The sequence below is a fragment of the Neodiprion fabricii genome, chromosome 2, assembly GCF_021155785.1.
Source record: "Neodiprion fabricii isolate iyNeoFabr1 chromosome 2, iyNeoFabr1.1, whole genome shotgun sequence".
NCBI classification, from domain to species: Eukaryota; Metazoa; Arthropoda; class Insecta; order Hymenoptera; family Diprionidae; genus Neodiprion; species Neodiprion fabricii.
This window is the reverse complement of record NC_060240.1, coordinates 3350963-3371795: the sequence shown is the minus strand read 5'-3', so window position 1 is coordinate 3371795 and position 20833 is coordinate 3350963. Positions and strand designations below refer to the sequence as shown.

The following is a 20833-nucleotide window of genomic DNA, read 5'->3' as shown; positions in this document are numbered from 1 at the left end:
GGGTTGAGACAGGTACGGGTACTTTCCTCGATCTGCGTCAGTCGCGATTCACATGCGTTAATGGAAATCACCTTATGATCTGGCCACCTTTCTTACAACGTTTGTAGAAAAGTTAAGAAACTCGTTTTGCGCACCGATTGGTTTATATTTAAGACCTGAATAGCGGGGTTTTCCAAAAAGACTCAATGTTGAAAGAATTTTTGTATCATCGTGACTTACGCAATATCTACATACATATACGTATATACTCACATCAAGGAAATTCTATAAATATAACGTAATTATACATTAGGTGTGTGGTATTAAGTGGCGAAGAATTGGTATTGTGGTATTGTGCTTATCGCATCGCATAAATGCCATTGTTTTTAAATTTTTTACTCCAATAGTTTCTACGACATTGATAGGCTAAACTTAACGTAGCCTTACAGTATTAAAAACTTTTTTTTTACGACACGAATATTCAAATCCTGTAACCATCTTCATTCCAGATCGTAAAATCATCATGCCAAAGTATACGAGTCATTTATACGAAAAGGTTAACTGCATATGTGACTTATAACGCACTGTTTAAGTCCTTCAATATTACTAACATTTTTAAATTTAATAAAATTTTACTATCAATTATAATCTCCCAAATATTTTCCACTCTGGCAAATCGCGATTCTGCAGATTGTCCGAAATGTATGTACAAATCGGTTGGTCTATTGTTTTTTTCTCGGCGATCCCGTTTGTCATACATACCTGTGTTTACCTCTTTTATGTAAAATTTAGAGTACGTGCTAATGTGACTGTTCGCAAACAGATTTCTTACGTATGAACCAGAATTCCACGCTGAGACTTTAATTTGTTTTTATTCTACTTTCTAGTTCTGGTTGCTGCAACAGCTCGTATATATATATATATACTCATTTTTTACCAGAACTAAATGCCATTCTGAGTACAAAATCAAAATGTGTCTTGTAACTTTAATCGGAAAATCTAGTATGTGTTACTATTATTGTTAACTATGTAGGCCACTCGAGCTATATTGTTTTTCAACTATATCAATAATTTGATATTGGTACAACAGTAAATTGATGTTAAGGCCTCGTTTAACTGAAAACATGTGCCATAACAAACAAATTGATTTAACATTATGCAATCATATTAAATAGTTACTATTAAAAGTATGATATTTACTTTCAATTCTAACAATATTTATACCGTTGTTGCAACGATACCAATTTCACCAGAATTTCTCAGTAACTGCAACGAATGAAATTTTTCTCAATGTGTATGCATTGTGCGGGTCTGTACTAAAAATATACGTTATATGTACATATATACGCGTCGATCGACCTCAACCTCACTTGATCCTAATCTTTTGCCGCCTGTGTTTCGATTCGGAATTCGATGCAGTGGATAATTTATTTAATTTGACACGCAACGATAATCAGAACAATACACGACGGAATCGAAACTGAAAATGAAAGACACGAGTTAATGATCGATAATCGTGTATTATATTACGCAAGAGGAAGAACTCGGGTTTATTCCCCTCGCATAAAGTAAAACAGAAATTTATGTCGGTAGCTGGTTATTATAAATGCGTCTACCGCCGATACTTGACTCTGAAACACGTATGTATATATTCGTATGCAAATTTATATTCGCGCGTATGAATAGTATTGCTGGACATACAGGCTTTTCCATATATACGCCTGTTTTTCATCTCGCTTATTACACGCGTTAACTGTAATACCAATATGTGCAATACTTTGTGCGAATTCGATTTCATAATTTTAGAAAAATGGAGTTACGTCACAACTCGATACTGACGTCACGTGCAGTACGTTTTGTGTTGCCAAATACTCGTATAATGTTGTATCGGTCGCGGTTTAAAACAGAAACTTAACTGCGAGCGGTGACGGATAAATTTTTCATATCGACACCTCCGGACATCGATAATTTTGTAATTTTTGAGAATCCTCAATAGTTGAATCGAATTACACTTGCACGCAAAGGTTGAGCTGAGCAGGAATAAGGCGAAGCTTGCAAAATAATCACTGGGCCGATAAAAAGAAAAGAAAAGAACAAGCAAAAACTAAATAAATAAATAAAACGACGGTGATGCAAATACCACAAACATCTGGGGCTATGATGTCGGATCCCAAATTTTTCGTCTCGGAACAATTTAATAATGTATAGACTTAAAAACAAGTATAATAAATTTTGAAACCAGTTATCAGATATTTGCATGAACTTGAAATTCTGGATAATAATAATAATTATTATTATTCCATTTCATTTTCAGCATTGTATAATATTAAACAAACCTCTCTATATAATGCTGATATAATTATACAAATATCTGGCGTCCGAGCTTTATATTGACTAATTCAAGGATTGACTAGTGATGACACCATAATAAGAATACAAAATAATTGAACGTATTCAAACACTCGTCATAAATTTGCTATGTGCAGGTTAATATTGAACAAGTCTCATCTATACTTGGTGTCAAAATTATCCGTATATGAAGATAATATTTGTTTTATTGTTAGTAAAGTGCACGGCTTGACTTCGGTATACACAAGGTTTGACCCAAATAGCGCCATGTCGCTGTATAATAGTTCCAAAGATTCTTTGAACGTAAAAATTCCCGCGACACCATTGTGCGGGCAGTAAAGTAATTCGCTTAAGGTCGCCTCACGTGCCGACTGCGAACCAATTGTGCCTGACTAAACTGAAAATTGCGTACCGGAGATACCAGAGCTGGTATGAACGTGACGTTATTTTGCGAAAAAGGTTGGGGCTGTTTGCGTTTTTTTCATCATCACCCTTCACTTGCTCCGATCCCTTGATAATAAAATACACGAGTGAAGAGATTTAGTAGCCGGGTAACTTTCGTCGACTTGATCTCACGGTCAAATGAATTACATCTCGTATCCATGTCTATATAATTTACGTAAACGTGGGTGAGACTCACACTCAGTGGGGAGTCCCGAAGACCACCTGCGCATCATGGATGTGGCAGAAAACATTTAAAAACCAGTCCAGCTGCCTAGTCACATCATCATCCGGTTGGATAAAAAGTAGTAAAGAAAACCATCCGCATACATACACACGTCCAATGGTGAACGCCACATCGGTGCTCAACCTCTTCACAACGCAACTCGCACCTGGTTATTTCCGTGATGCGCCCCCTAATTTCAGGCAAATCAGGGTACAAATTCACTCTGAGCAACTCCGATGCTCTTTTGTTAGCAGGTGGCGAAACTTGGAGCCGCTCAGAGTGAATTTGTACCCTGATTTGCCTGAAATTAGGGGGCGTTTTACGGAAATAACCCTCTCGTGATAGGTATATCTGATAAAAATTCTACGGTTGTAAATCACTGCTGCGCATACCGCATTTTCCCGGGATCTATCTCATCACAGTATATATACATATATGTATATATAGAGGTTACATCATTGTGAAAGGATGTTTTTTTGTCCTCTCATCAAATTTGGCAGGCCTTGGTTTTTGTTTTTTTTTTCGTTATTTTGTTTCTTAAATTGTTTTTATTTTTATTCCTTGTTTTTTTCTCACTTTTTTTTCTTCCTCGTTATGATTATCTTGCGTATAGTCACATACGCCGTCACATGATGTTACTGTTATCATATTTATTAGTACGTCGATACAATCGCTTCTAATTAAGATTCAATCCTCAAGAATCTTGTGACAGATAACACGATTGTTTACTGCATATATGGGATCACGGTAGTTACAAAGGCTTGTAAAACTTTACATACGTATTAAATACGATTTACACTTCGAGTCGCATGTGTGTGTTTGTGTTTGTGTGTGTATGTACGAATGTGAATATATGCCATACATGCGAGTAACAAACTCGTGCATTTATGATAAAATGGTAGGTATTATTGAACCGTGAAAGGTGCGCATTGTACAGAGATTTCCGCGTTTATTACTCTACCAATACGCACTCGACATAGTAAACAATAACGGAACGTGAAGTCATCATGTAGTGTTCGAATAATATACGGTTGGAATTTAAACACATCTAATTGAGACCTCTCGCGTAATAATCATTAAAAAATTAACAAGCCGTTTAGTCATCGCTATCTTTTACAATCACGTGCTTTCTTATTGTTAGAGATTCTCTACGGGTCACGTGAATTGACTTTATATGACTCGACGATCTAGGTAGAAATTGGCATATACGTATTATATGGTATTTGTATAACGGATATATTCTGCAACAACATTACACATGTGATTTTGTTTCTTCACATTTCGTGCCTTACACTTTATTTTGTCTACATCATAATTTTCGAATATTTTTTCTCATCGTTGACCATCAACTTTTCCAAATTATCCGAAGTCGAATCACTCAAACGATTGTCCATGTATAGGCATACGAATTAAGATGACTTGATGATTAATTGTTTACTGCATATTTCGTACATATGTACATACATAAATATATGTGGTACAATCTATTCATCACTAATGGAAATATCTTTAAGCTTCGATCGATAAGTTTAATGACTTGAATCACATTTCTACATGGATGGAACCGCCTTAAAGTTTAACCGTAGAAGTGAGAAACAGCTTCAACACTACTGATATTGTTCATGTGTTAAATCGTAAAATGTTTTCAAAGAATCCAGCATCTAATTTATCACATGATTCATGTTGTAAATTCCAAGACCACGAATCACCAGATATTCTAGATTAAAAATCATATAGTTGACACTATGTAGTTGACTATATGATTTTTGATGGGGTATATCTGATCATTCGGCCTGTTATTATTGATTAGGTTTGTGATTTCTTGTACACATTTTATCGAATATACGAGATAAAGCATGTAATAAATTAAACGCTAAATTCTTTCAAAAACGTTTCATAATTTAACACATGAACATTTTTAGTAGGGCGGCCATGAGGGATTAAATTATATACTTATATATAGATCATCCGTATAACGTGAAAGAGGATGAACAGTAACAGTCGTACAAAGATCAAAAAAGAATGAAAAACGACTGCGGGGATGCAATCGGAAGAGAGAAAGAGAGTATATTATAATCATATTCTTATCTCGGACTGCATATGTCTGCTGGTAATTCAACTCTGTAAACTTGTTTGCGTGAATGAAGTTAATTTATACGACTATACTCCAGGTATTTAGCGCCCACATAAATCATTGGCGTGCTTATATTGTTTCACAGTAATTATAATACCTGCGCACCCGGTTGAATTCAGCTGAGACAATTTTTTATACCTCATGTATACGTACGTACAATAATGTGTATAAGGTAAATTGCGTGTATCGCACGCGAGAAATCGAAACTATGCTGGTCACGGCCGAGCATGGTCAAGTTCATTAATCAGTATAGCATGTAGCGGACACACGATGCCGAGAGACTTTCGTAACGTTGTAACGTGTGATGTATGTACACCTTCTTATCTTCTCCCCTATAACATGGAGTACACGTGTCTACCGTATCAATTTTGCGGGGCTCATTACCTCTAATTTTTTTTTTTTTTAAACGATCATATTCGACTCTGCCGCGAACTGTAAAACGCAGAATTTCAACTGTGCTTAGCGCGACATTGTTTCCTACATGGTTAAGCGACTGTTTGAACTGCTGATTGTGAGAAAATACAGGTCCATGCATGTACAGTATTAGGGTATCTAAAAAGTAAAGTCTCCGATGTTAAACAAACGTATACCGTTGAAATCTTTGATCGGACTAAATCACGATCATCTTTGATTGAAAAGTGAATAAATAATATTGAAAAATCGTACACCAATCGAGAAATCGCGGATTGAATAAGGATTGCAGGTTTTTCACTTAGTGTAACGAAGACGTGGATACACGGATTATAGGTGTGAAAAGAGGCTTTGCGACTTACAGAGCCGGGTAAATGCGCATGCCGACTGTCGTCGTCCTAGATTCAAATCAGGTTCGAACGCTGCTGGTTTCGAGTTTGTACGTTGCTACCGTTATTCTCATTACATGTAGATTAGATTAGAGTGTACGGCGATTGTGGAAGATGCCTGCAGTAAGTAAAGTTGTATAGGATAAAAAAGAAGAAAAAAAAAAGAATACAGTCAGGTGGTCTCGTGGTGCTAAAGGTGTAAATTGAAAGAAAACGAGGCACAGGTTGCCGATCGAGGCGGACACGAGTAAACGTCGCCCAGTAGTTACAAACGCGTGATGCGATTGGTTTGTTCACAAGTGACGTCACGACTCGCTTGCTCGTGGGGGTTTTCGTAGTCCTGCGGAGCTCCGCCAAGCACGTGGTGGTGGTTTTTCTACCCAGGAAAGCATTTATACCGTCTGACGCGGCCGGCAACGGCACAGTATTTTCTTAAACGGAAACGTGCTTTAACGTGAATTCTTCTCACATAGATGAGAGTGGTTGTAACGTGTACGTTATTACTTAGCCTTCGTTAAAAGTCGCGAAAACTGTGTTACACCCCATTTAAACTATCGTATTTTAACGCTCATTGTCAGTGAAGTTTTTGATATTTCCCCCGTTTCGCGATATCCCCAGTCGTGAAAGGATCCCAATTCTTTTTCTACTGCGTATTACTTATTTCAACCTAAAAATGTACTCGCGTATTAATGTACAGAGAGGACCCGGAATATAGTATAATACCAAATCTTTTACTCGATGCCAATTGCTTCTTGTATATTTCATATTAACAATAAAACGAGACTCTAAACGGGATGGATGAAATTCGGAAGTAAATTTGTTGTCACGTAGATTATTGGGCTGGACGTAGTAGGTGAAAAAAAAATAGAAAAAAACGACAACTTAATTATCATAGTTAATTATATTGTACATTATTCTCATTTGTACCGGTAATAATTAGTTTGTAATATATATATATATACATATATATACACATAAGTGCGCGCAGTGTTGGATTCTGGACTCGGTACAATTAAAATAAGGTGCGTATTATACACCTATTCACGTTTTCTATACATGGTCGGGTAAATACATGTTGACATTCATATTTTACTTGGGGAATTATCGTTTCACCACGATCGAGTAATTCCTTGCGATCGTGCATTTTTCGATTAGCTGTGTTTATCCGTAATCCTTACCGTCCAGCCTTTCGAGCTGATCGTCGAAATGAAATTCTTGACGAGACTTTTCCTCCTCTTGACAGCAAAATGATATCAAATCATGGTGACTGATTGTTAGTGCAGGTGTAAATGCTGTTTAAAGGGTATAAATACGATTTGAAATAATTGACTCGTTCATTAATAACGTACCGCACTAACAAGAATTATAACACATCGTGCGAGGCGCGTGTGATTAGTCGCAAATTTTTCAACCTTGTATATATATACATATAGTATAATGGTATAATCCACGAAATGCCAAGGTTCTGAATAGATCTGTTTTCGACGATACCTGAGGTCAAGCAAATCCACAAACTTCCACGTGGGTATCAAGCATCGAGTACCTATACCATGTATATTTCTCCCTGTATTATCGGTCGTCGACTAAGATCATTTGAATATGTATATAAGCATGTATAAGGAAGAGCTGAGAAGAATGCCGATGTCCATAGCGAACCATAATTATATTCGGTTCCATATGCGTATGGTGGAAGTCGATTCCTGATGTATCCGCAAAAAAAGACTTTTATAATCTACCAAACACATTCCATAGGTATATACTATGTATACCTGTATATACCCATACACGATGATATTTATATAGGTAGTAAACCTCGCTGGTCACGCGGATAATTAACAACGATTGTACCTTTCCGTGTATAACTTCAGGCATGGTTCAGCGGTCGATTTTATCGCCGTATTCTGATCCGCGTCTACAGTCAGCCGTATCTGTATTATTTACCTATAAAACCGCAAATGCGGTTGGAAAATTTATTACGCACACGTGGTTGCCGAAATCTATTACCTACCCCGATGATTTCATCACGTCACGACAACAAGGCCTCCTGCTAATCTATTATTTGGAAAAGGTCGGCTCGACCTCAAAAAAAGTCCTTATACTAGGTTTCGATCGCTTTTGCCTTATCTTGTTGAATCAATCTCTTTGCGCGCAATTTTGTTTTTTATACTTTTTTTTTTTATTTTCTTTTATAAGCACGCTGTTTATCATTTGCGCGACGATCAGCCGGCGAATGATTATTTTCTCACAGCGATATTTTCGTAATTGGTAGTATCCTTATGTCTAACTATCGGTTTAGTTACTAGTTAATTCCCTAGATATAAGTTGGCTAAACTTATAGGTACAAAAAGAGAAGAACGCTGTTCTTGTTGCGATGCACACATTGAAACAAAGAGTTTCTAATATCCTAAAATTCCCGCCTCTAAAACAAACCTCTCAGATATTATAATAATGAAATTAATATCTAAGCCCTTAACACTGTTATTTGCTATACGTATATAATATGCAAAGTTTTCACTTTCTTTTGCACGGCTAAAGCTCGCTAATTCTCTGTGAATCATTTCCGAACATCTGGGTCGAGATTATATAATTTCACTTTTCACATTTCCCACCATCCAAGCATTCTGATTGGTTTGCAAAGTTTAGTCAACGAATCAGAATGCTTGGATGATGGGAAATGGGAAAGGTGAAAAGTGAAATAACTTAATCGACCCCCTGTTAAAGCGGAGGCACGTGATGGCGTTGGCCAATCGAAACCCATACACGCATGAAATCAGAACATCATCATAAGTGACTTAAATTAAACGCGATATTCTTTTGCACAGATTGACTTCAATGAACTCAAGCACGTAGACGGGTAGATTGATTTTAAAACTGATTTGTTTTGATCGATGAATAACTCGTTGCACTCATCGATCGCTTTGTGACGGATATTATGATGATATTACGAAACCGGGCACGATTAGTTTGTCAACGTTTTCATTTCGTGCGGTGCACGTTACGAAGCCACAATATTGTGTTCGCAACCAGTTTACGAATGTATCGCCAAATCTTGGTTAAATAAATATATCGCGCGTCTGCAATCTTGAAAATAAAAAAAAAAATAAATAAATAAAAGCTTGAAACGCCGAAAATCTCGGAATGCAGCTATATCGATTTGCGTCTGAGCCGAATGCGGTGATAAGTAATGCGAGTTACGAAACTGTGTAGCAGCGTGAGCTTAAGAGGGAATCTTACATAAAATAGCCACTCCGTTGAATTTCAATATCTGTACCAATCCGTTTACGCAATTTTCCTTGCTGCATACACACATAAATATATAGGTACTCTGCCTAGGTGCTATCATTGCGTATAAATATTTACCAATGCAAACGCTCGTACAGGTATGCAAATTGCTTGTATGCAACTGTATATACATCTATACACGTCCAGATTATTCAGCACGCGAGAATTGGTCCTTCCCAACCTGGAACCTATTCGTCACATATGCATATCGTAGGTGTGAGTGTAACCTGTACCTTTGTACCCTGGAAATGGAGGCGGAAAATGTATTATGCAAGTGTACTTGACGTGTACTGCAATCATTAGATGATATTAAAACGGTTCATCGATTTATTGCTGATGAAATTTCATTCAAGATTACAACAATATGTGTAATACAAAGCTACCGGAACAAACCTTTCGATAGATTAAATCGTTCGATTGATTTCTCGCGAATCAACTTGTAGCAGCGTGATGAAATCAATCGCCCAGGACAGATTCCTGTTGGTCGAATCCGTAGCGGCGATCGTATCGCGTATCGTTCTTTGAAGAGCGTTGGAATGATATTCATAAGAAATTATTAGCCATTTCAAAATTTTAATCGTATCACTTCCGTAGAGATAACATTACTGTAGTACCTAACGTATTACGGATATAATCTTCAGATTTTGCACTTTCCCGTTTCAATATCACGTGAAGTTATCACTCGGCAAATCTCAAGCTTTTATTGATTATACCGATTTAATCGTGACAGATATTTCACGAATGGTCAATTGACGACTAACTAATCGCCACCGCGGGTTGTATTTGATCTTGTACTGTATTAATATGAAATCTATTGTGTTCGTGAACAGGTATGTCGGACAGCAAATGAGGCTTTTTTTTTATAACCGAACGTCGTTGATTATCAATCTCGAGAATTCGGCGGCGTGAATTTCTGTCTCTTATTATTTATAACGGTTAGAATGTGTATCTGTTAAATTTTCAACACGAGGTTACCCTAGTGTCAAGTATCTTCAAGGCCACTTATCGTTCTTTGCACGCTTAGCCTTCGTCAAAAAGATGACCTAAACTAGATCTCGGTCAAAGTTTTCTTATCGCAGGTTCCTTCGCTTCGACAAATCCTACGATTTGTTTATCCAAGTGATCGACACTCATCTCCATATTCACTCGCATATTATAGGTACGTATACCTATGGCTGATATTTGAAATTAAATTATTGCTTTTGGCACCTAATCGAAATTTAAATCGGTCGCAGCCATGAACTGGTTTAAACTTTAATCACGTGTATGGTATTGAACAGATCGTCACTTTTTACGATAAAATAATAATAATAATAAGGCAAGCAGGTTCTGTATTTGCAGGTTTATTGTCAATTAATTATTTTGTACACACGATGTGTATATATATATATATATATTATTACATATATAATATATATACGTACATGTATAATTATTTCTGTGTAGCAAGTTTTTTTGGCCATCACATTATTTTGAAGTCTGTAGACCGCGGTAATTCGAGTACAAATTAATGATGCATGTACATCTTTATTCATAGGTAAACACTTACAGATGAAATCATCTACATGCCTGAAAAATTCTTGTTTACCTGTTTGACATGTATCATCAGAATATTGGCAGGTGTTGATTAGACTGGTTCAAGAAAATCGATTTTTTTTTCAATGTTACATCTTTAATACTTGTAGGAAGATGAAATAAAAGCTCTGTTATAATTCGACCCCTTAATATTAATATTTAGTGCTTCCTGAACGCAATTTTCCATTTTCCATTTAATTAACACGATATATATATATATTTTTGTAGGGAGTTTACTGCTCCTCGAAAAAAGTTTTTTATAATTTTTTGATAACAAAACTATTTCAAAAGTTGTTCAAGGTTAAAGTTGACATCGTGTAAAAATTTAATTATTTTCATATCAGACCATTAAATTCCCTACAAAAATATGTATCGGACATTAATGTACATCGCCTCGTTACTGAGATACAACATTCAGAAATAACTAAGATATTTTCTCATGTTAATTCAATGAAAAATGGAAAATTGCCTTCGGGAACTACTAAATATTGATATCAAGGGCTCAAATTATAACAGGCTTTTTATTTCGTCTTCCTACGAGTATTAAACATGTAAGATTGAAAAAGACCAGTCGATCTTTTTATCCAGTCTAGTCTCCATTTGTGATCAATATGTATCAGGTGCGATATTCGGCACCTCAAGTACCTGCCTCAAACAGCTCTAATCGTTGATTAATTACAAAGTAGATTGATTCAACGGGTTTTATGTATAATGCAATATCAATTTAATTAATTGCGGCACGCCGCTGTGGCTCATTGCTTCTGAATAACAGCAATTAAGTTCATCATAAAATACAAGGAACGATATATTTACCATGTGTAAGTCATCGTCATGCATTTTGAAAACAAATTTCACAATATCTTGTATATTGCGCTGCTTTGTGTAATCAAATCCCGTGCTGAAATGTGCGAAAAAAAAGTCCTTGTCTTCAATTTGATTAGTTTCATTTATAAGTGAAATATATCGCGCGTATTTTTGAACGTACGAAACGCTGTAAAACTATATTTTCAAAGTTAATAATACAGTTCATAATGTATTTTATACATAATTTCGAAATAATTTCGAGGAGTATTTTTACCCTTGTATCAGTATCTACTAATTGTTTTATTGCTAGATCAATTTATCATCAGAATTTACGTATGGCTTTATTGAAGAGCGTTCATAATGCAAATGGCAGTCCATCGTTCCTCATTTTTAGATATCAGCGCATCGGAGTGTTTTCGGTGTTTAATAGGCAGATAATTTATACTCCAATCTATCGGATCAAGGTATCTGACGGTAGTAATCTTAATTGCACCTCTACCTGGACTTTTACGTCATATTGGATAACGTAGCACCGGATTTTATTGCGCGAAAAAACAATCAAAACCCGACAATAATAGTCGGAATGAAAAAAAAAAAAAGAAAGAAAGAAAGAAAAAGGAAAGCAAGCAAAAAATCATATCTCAGAAATCCTCGAGCTATAATGAAAATAATCCGTACCATCGTGACTCGCGTAGACGAAATAATAATGACGATGCAATAAAACGAGTAAATACACGGTGGATTTACGGTACCGTAATTAATTGTTAACGGTATGGCGGATTCCGAATCAGTTCATCATCAACGTGCAAGATAAATTGCACGGATGTACGTACAAAAAAAAAAAAGAAAAAAGTATACACAGCATATTTGCTAAAAGGTTCTTTACACTGTAGCCAATTTTTTTTTTTTTTTTGTATTCTTCTTCCTTACAATTTTACACACCCGTCTAGCTGCTTCTCTGGACCCCTCGCATACCTGATCCTCTACTTAATCCGGACCTTAGCCGGCAGTGCTACGTTGGCTGACAATGAGCAGAAAACGAAGGCACCGCGGATATGTGTATCTGCGCAGTTGAAAACCGGCTTTTTTACGCACCGTAAACAAGAACACGTGCTTCTGCACGGGAACCGTCGAGACCCCATGGCTATTCATTCATTCGGCACGATGCAGCAGCGCTTATAAAGGACGGTTCTGTACCGCAAAATGACCAAAGCTTGAATCGTGCATTGCGTGTCGCATATAGTCCTGCAATCCAAGTGGGTCTGAATTAAAAATGTTCCAGGTACGGTTGCATTTTTGTGTCGATAGCGGCTTACGACTCTCAGGAACTGAAATTCTAAAGGATTTTTCAGCTGCATAGTCGGCGTTTCGAGAAAATAAGAAAATTTGACGGTTTTTGCATTTTTCCTCAAAAACTCCCGTCGATAGATGATAAATGACTCGATCATCGTGTAGCGTGGAAAATTTTACATCGAATTGTGTCCTCATATGTCGGAAACGGAATCGTATTAACAAATAAGAAAAAAGAAATTATTTCATCCAAAATTCCCCAGATGCCGTCGATAAGTAGAATTTCTTTTTTCTTAAACTGTTAATACGACTACATTTCCGGCATGCGAGCACATAATGCGATGCAGAATTATCCGCTTTACACGATGGTCAAGTCACTTTTCATCTATCGATAGCAGTTTTTGTGGTAAACGCTCAAAAATGGCTTGAGATTTCAGTTTCTGAGAATCGAAAACCCTTATACTTACACAAATATGCAGCCATATCTCGAATACTTTTAGTTCAGACCTATTCTGACTGCACTAATAGAGTTCAGTGGATGGAAGATCCGGGTCGATTTGTTATTCGGATTTCCATTCTGTCACTCGTCCATAGCCTCGGTTACAAAACTCTTAACAGGTCGTTGACAAGGGTGCAGAAAAAAGGGTTAATGGTCCGTTTCTCGCTAACCGTTCCGAGATGCGTGATATCTAGGGATTGGGCAAGATCTCATCGTGATCGAACAACCAAGCTTATGTGTAGCATGTAACCAATAGGTTTCACGCAGTCATTGATCGATCCTTTCATCACCATATAGGACAGATTATCGATATCTGTTGCATGATGACTTCTATCGTTTCATCACGATTGAGAATTTTCCCGTATTATTATACCCTAGATTTGAAAGTCTGTTGTTGTTATATTTATTTTTTATCATACGTCTAGACGTTGTTTGTTTAGAAATTCGTTGGTAATCTACATTGGAATGAGAACCACTGAGCTGAGACAGGCTCGGTGTCTACTTCTGAAAACCTGTATTCAACACACTCTAGTGGAATGTGTATTATATGAGTATATATGACCTGCGGCTAGGTGCGCAATCAATACGTGTGAAGGAGTCAAGTCACACTAAAGCAATTTCAGCACGTGATTTCAATCACGAGTTGATGTTTTTTTTTTCTCCTTCTTTCCTTTGGTTGTGTCATGCTGCGTCGTGATGAGCCGTCGGCCTGTTTGGTACTGTAGTATATGTAAACGGTTCGATGCTGGGTCGGGGGAAAGAACTTATTTCGTAGTTAATTATGGACCGTGACGTAAGTGATCTTAAAATAATCGGCTATTTTGCAATCTGCTTCCAGGAATATGAAGAGGGCCGAAGGATCTGCAGAGTATAGGACCAGCGAGAGTGACGAGGGGTACGTAAACCATGGCCTCAACGGTTCCAGGGGAAGCTTAGACATGGAAAATTCGAACGGGATCCGGGAATTGCCTCGCGAGATACGGGGCTCCTCGGATTTCATCTGTAAGTCAAATTGCGTTGTCAGGGGACATTGTATATTTCTTCTACGACAATGGATATGAATGAATGAGGGTCAAAACTTTGAAGGATCAGTATTTTGAATGGCCGATATATCGAATTTCAAACATGCGAAAATAAACGATAATAATAATAACGAAAAATGAATTGTTCGAAACTGTCATTTTCGAAAGTCATTATAATCGATGACTCAATTTCGATATGTAGGTCATTAGCAATATTGATCCTTCCAAATTTCGACCACCACCTATATGAATACCTGAAGTTGAAAGAATTTTTCAACCATCAAAAGTGTCGTTTTCCCGTTTAACAATGCTGCCAGGATGCTGCAACAGTGAGTTTCGCAACCTGTTCACGAAATACAAAATTATGACTAGTACAACCAACAGAGTCGACAATCTTAACACCGCATGTTACCTGGCAAAAAACTTTCTGGGGATTTTTTGAATAGGGAACTTTCGAGTAAAACAATGAAGCGGCGATGAAAACCCTGTGTACTATACATTGCGTTTCTATTTAAAAAGTGGTGGAAGAACGCAACGTCTTGCAGAAGAAAAAAAGTCCGGACGGTGCGTTCAAAACATCTGTAAGCTGGGCGAGGCGGAGGGCGCGTTCTGTATGCACGAAAAAAATGCTTTACAAAAGACTTCCGGTATTGAAATGGCTACCGAATTACAACACACATGACGCCCTTGGTGACTTGGTCGCTGGGATCACGGTTGGATTGACGGTCATACCTCAATCCCTTGCCTATTCCAACATCGCAGGTCTTGCGCCCCAGGTTAATATAACGTCATAGATTTTCCGTTCATTTGTTTCTTACTCCAATGGTAAATCAATTTCGAACCCATCGTTTGCCCCCTTCAGTATGGACTCTACGGCAGCTTCTTGGGATGCTTCATTTACATCATATTCGGTTCGTGCAAGGACATTCCGTTCGGTCCAACGGCCATCGTTTCACTCTTGACTTATCAGACGGTTGCGCATCTGGACTCGCCTTACCAGTACGCAATTTTGTTGACCTTTCTGTCGGGCGTCATTGAACTGTTGATGGGAATTTTTGGACTCGGTAAGTAATCGTCAACGGCCAATTTCAAAATCACGATCCTCCAATTCCACAGAAGCATTTAACCATATGAGTCATAGTGGTAAGTATTCTTAGTAATCTTTACCACCTGTTTTACATCCATTTTTTGTGTACTTAGAGAACTTATTAACATATTTCTTTGTGATTTTTTGTCAAATTGATTGAGAAAAATCGTGAAAATTGAAGGAATAATTTATTTTACCCCTTTACACGTATACATGTTTTACATGAATTATTAGTTTTTGGGGTCACTGATTACGAATCTGAAATTGGATTATAAAAATTTAAGATAGCGAGTCCCATATGGCGGTTGATAATTTCCAATTCGATTGAATCCGGAAAAACAACTCTGTCCAGGGGTTTTTGGAGTCGCTGATAACGAATATGAAATCAGATTTTGAAAGTTCCGTTTGGCGAATCCAATCAGCGACATAGAAAACCACTCCGTAGAGTTTTTTAACCGTATTCGATCAAGTTTGAAATTTTCCTCCGTCATGTTGGATCCGCCATTTTCAATTTTTGAAATCTGATTTCAAATTCGTCATCAGCGACTCCAAAAATCATAGAGAACTATTGTATTACAAAATTTGACTCAGCACAATGATGTGTGACTCGAAGGGTTTAATAAGCGATGCTGTAACCGAATGGTCCTGCTCTCATTATTATGAATTCTCGTTTTCTCTGCTCCCAGGATTTCTCATAGACTTTGTCTCGGGGCCGGTAAGTTCCGGTTTCACGTCCGCCGTTGCCCTCATAATAGTATCGTCACAGGTCAAAGATCTGCTGGGCATATCCGCGTCTGGATCAACGTTTGTACAAATGTGGAAAAGCATCAGCAAGAACCTTACCAACACTTCGGCCTGGGACGCCACCCTCGGAGCCTCGTGCATAGCTCTTCTCCTCATTCTGAGGGTGAGTTGAATCTCTGATTCTGCCGAATAGAGCTGCAACTTGGAAATCCTTTTATCGCAATTTAATTAACGTCTCCCCCGCTTGCAGATGGTGGCTTCTATCAAAATCGGGCCCGAAGATGAAGAGCTCCGGACAACGAAGCACCGAGTTATCAACAAGATCATTTGGCTCATCGGAACTTCGAGAAACGCGCTTCTGGTCGTCATCTGCGGAATTCTGGGCTACAGTTTCACCGAAACACCGCCATTCCAACTGACCGGTAAGATTTTCCACGTTTTCCATTCTTCTTCCTCGATCATTTTGGCACTATTTAATCGTGCCAGCGAAACTTTCAGCTCACTTTCAGGACTCATCTTTTTTTACCTCCGACAGGATACATACCCGGTGGAATGCCAACGGCCCAGCTGCCGCCGTTCAGCTTTACAAAAGACGACAACACCACCGTCTCGTTTTTCGAAATGTGCTCGAACCTCGGAAGCGGAATTCTAGTCGTTCCGTTGATTTCTCTGATGGAGAACATCGCGATTTGCAAAGCTTTCGGTGAGCCGATTTTCTTAAGGGTGTCTTTTTCCCCCTTGGAATCTCTCGATTCCTACGCCTTTCCGATTATCTTTTCCATTTCATTTATCACGTATATGCTTTCGCGCCATTCAGCAAATGGGAAAACCGTCGACGCAACGCAAGAGCTGATCGCCATCGGTGTAAGTAACATCGGAAACTCCTTTGTTCAGGCATTCCCCAGTACAGGATCGCTCAGCAGAAGTGCGGTGAACAATGCGTCCGGAGTAAGAACACCGATGGGTGGTCTTTACACAGGTAAATACGTGCTTCAAGAAAATAATCACTGTTTTCTTCAGCTCCGCGTTACTGTCATATCATTGCGATTATCCACAGGCATGTAGAAATTAACGGTGGATCTATATCTGCGATCGATAGATCAACCATTTATCCATTAGTCGTTACGCCTGTCGGAATTATCATATGCGGTAATATTAATTGCGTACCGTCAATGTTTAATTCTTCAGGATTAATTCATTATGCATTCGATCACAGTATTGATCTGGATCAATAATTATATCTGGTTAAATGGAGCATATATTATGTTGTCCGCGTCTTACCTCATGTACGTTCCACGTGCAGGCCGCTTGCCTTATCCGAAAGTAGTTATATTTCATTCTACCTGACTGTTTACAATTGCCTTATATGTACGACACTCGTCGTGATCTGTTTTGTATAAATAAACAACGTCTAGTCACTACGAAGATATTACCCTCGATCTTCGGTCGACTACCGTCGGTCTATTCTCCTTATCATCTCGCCTTATCAGAAATAGCGAAGAAATAATTTCGATATATTTACAGGTCTACTGGTTATACTGGCGCTATTGTTCCTCACCCCATATTTTAACTACATCCCGAAAGCAAGCTTGGCAGCGATTATAATTGCCGCGGTGATCTTCATGGTCGAAGTAAAGGTGGTCAGACCGATGTGGAGAGCGAAAAGTGAGTACTCGATAAATTTTCAATTAATCAACGTCCTTGCAGCTCTTTTGATCATAAAACCATCGCGTTTGAGATATGTTGAGGTGCAGGTAGACGAGCTTTCGTAGTCCTTTTAATCCGTGCGTGTACAATATTCCTCATACCATTTGTCATTAGTGATTACTGGTCTTTATATCAGCGATCGTATCACATACCTCTGATTTACAATCCGAATTCGTTGCATATGCATGCAGATACGTGAAATATAAACGTACGCATGTGCGCGATAAGCACGGCCGTGTATTCGGATTATCGGTGAAGTAGGACAAGTCGACCATGCCTGTCAGGTACGCATATACAATATCGCGTATGCAGGCAAATACGTCGGAGAAAAGGCATACAGGCTTAAATATAATAATCAAGGTTGTTCAATATACGTAGTCGATAAACGACCTCAGGTCTTTGATCAGGATTAATGATTAATTTAATAGCTGCTTAAGGGTCTTATCGGTTTCGCCTAGATCAGCGAAGAGGATTTTTAAATTAACTTTCGCCTATCGCGACAGTATAACAATGTAAATATTCACCTGTCAACAAGATATTTATTTATAAATTTTTTACCGGTGATAGGTATACAATCGTCGTTGATTTATGAAAGACCGAGGCTCTCGATTCGGCTGCCCTGATCCATGCACGGATCACCTTGAGTCTCGGTGATCCACAATCGCAATCCACTTTGTTCGCTTTGTATCAGGTACACGCACGTATGCATGCATTTATACGCACGTGTGTGAATGCGTACGAATTTGCGATAAGAATCATTCGCCTTTATTGCCAAATTTTTCTCCACACCTTTTCTTCCCTCCTTCTCAATTAATAATTTATTTGTTTTTACTCTCAACGACGTGCCGCCTGCAACGCGCCAAAGATATTTATCGCACACTTACCAAAAGTACCTACATGACTTAACTAACGGCAAGTGGGAAGGTCAACTAGTACACGCTGCGGTACATCGATGACCCAATTATTTATTCGCGACAAAAAAAATTTCAAGGATACATCTCGCGATGTGAAATCCTTTTTCACCCCCACACTCAACATCGGCATTCGTACCTGTTGTTTCAGAGTCCGATCTGATACCAGGAATAGCCACTTTCCTGGCCTGCCTGGTTCTCCGGGTGGAGATTGGAATCCTCTGTGGAATCGGAATCAACGTTCTATTCATACTTTATCACGCTGCGCGGCCAAAGATTTCCGTCGAAGAATTAACAGTGAGTCTGAATTTGAAATGTTTCGAAAGCGTGAAATTCCGAATTTTTTCGTGGCTAAAGTTGGAGTAAAGAAGTCAGCCTTTGACGAAACATCAAACCTGCATCTTCGATCATTCGTGTATTTTTTGCAGAGTCATCGAGGTGTTGAATATCTGATGCTGACGCCGGATCGCTGCCTGATATTTCCCTCCGTTGACTACGTCAGAAATTTAGTTACCAAATACAGCAGCCGCGTACGCAGCGTCGAGACACCGGTTGTTATAGACTGTACGCATATTTACGGGGCTGATTACACAGCTGCCAAAGTTATCGAGAGTTTGACCAAGGATTTTGCCGCAAGGGGACAGCCCTTGTTTTTCTACAATTTGAAACCGTCGGTTCACGCTGTTTTCGAGGGCGTAGCACCCACCGATTTTGTCGTGTATTACACACAGTCGGCTCTCGACGATCTTCTCAAGCAAAACGATCCTCCAAAATTACCAAAAGGATTTTCTGCCGCCTGAGGAGGATGCAAATTGTAGGCTCAGAGTCGGCCTGTGGTAAGTATTGTTACTCGATGTCTGCGAGATCGATGAGGAAAAATAAAATCATGCCGATGACGATGATCCATGTCTAGTATCGATTTCTTGTTCGGACGTGTATTTTTTTTATTCTTTGGTGAAGCAGAAAACTGGATTAAAAAGTCGGAATAGTATTGAAGGAAGAATGATGTAAGGATTAATGTCTGCCTGCATGTGTAGTATATTAATTAATACCGCGCGTAACTTTGTCGATAAGAATAGAATTCAATCTCGACTCTCCGTATAATGTAATAGGCATGATAAGCGAGTATAATTTACATTTTCGAATTTACTGCGCAGCGTTATAAGCTGCCATTATACAAGTATATCAGAACTCTGATCAGCAATTTAATAACACCCGAAAAATGTTGCGCGTATTTTGTTCAGTAAAAAATCTTCGCTTCTTACTTGTAAAGTACAATGTCAATTTCGTAATCGTTACAAAAAATAATTTTGCTAGTTTAATACAGATATAATATTGTAAATTATTCTCGTTACTTTACATGGGATTTTATTTAATGTTTTTAATTCGTTTGCGTGACACCTTGTGCTATGTAAATTCTAAAAATAAATTAAAACCATGGGTAAAGGTATATCCGTGAACACGGCCGGGTTCGATATTTTCGCGAAGGGTGTGAAACGAAGAAAAACAGGATCAATGCGAGTAAATCTAATGAAAAAGCCCTGCGTGTAAAAATTTGTAAATGAAATAGCTCTTTCGGTTGTAATTAAATATTCCATTTTCATTCTTGCACTTTTCACAATTGCAGGTTCATTCTGTCGGACGATAGTGATAATAATAGTAATGGTAATAACCAAAAGCAGTATTAACCTGTACGATTATTTAAACGCAAATTGTAATTAAATCGATGTTGTCATACAGGTAACGTGTTGTTGCAAATCATACACTTTTACAGTATGTTTTGTTTCAGTCGGGATTATAAATTATGGTAAGTGGACAAGCTTAACGATACACAATTCCGAACAAAAAGTTCAAACAACACATTCTGTAAAAGAAATATTCATGAAATTAATTAGCAATAGTTGTATTAAATAGGTGCATACATTTTCATATAAATAAATATAAACATAAGTACTTACCTCATTATGTCTAGACATCACAGTT

The 20833-nt window shown here is 38.0% G+C and overlaps 1 protein-coding gene across 5 annotated transcripts; it reads left to right on the top strand.

The window, feature by feature from the left end:
• The first annotated feature begins 5426 nt into the window (after positions 1 to 5426).
• On the top strand, positions 5427 to 19757 carry LOC124174679 (sodium-independent sulfate anion transporter). 5 transcript variants are annotated; one of them, XM_046554052.1, is made up of 12 exons: positions 5427 to 5435; positions 10291 to 10370; positions 14218 to 14381; positions 14921 to 15177; positions 15264 to 15465; positions 16175 to 16395; positions 16483 to 16654; positions 16768 to 16935; positions 17050 to 17211; positions 17757 to 17897; positions 19002 to 19147; positions 19279 to 19757. In XM_046554052.1, exons 3-12 carry the CDS (start codon positions 14222 to 14224, stop codon positions 19648 to 19650), a joined length of 2001 nt encoding a protein of 666 aa, XP_046410008.1. In that variant the 5' UTR covers positions 5427 to 5435; positions 10291 to 10370; positions 14218 to 14221; the 3' UTR covers positions 19651 to 19757. The 5 variants fall into 5 exon arrangements, with proteins under 5 accessions (XP_046410008.1, XP_046410006.1, XP_046410007.1 ...); XM_046554050.1 differs by lacking the exons at positions 5427 to 5435; positions 10291 to 10370 and adding an exon at positions 6319 to 6951; XM_046554051.1 differs by lacking the exons at positions 5427 to 5435; positions 10291 to 10370 and adding an exon at positions 6332 to 6421.
• The last annotated feature ends 1076 nt before the right edge of the window (positions 19758 to 20833 follow it).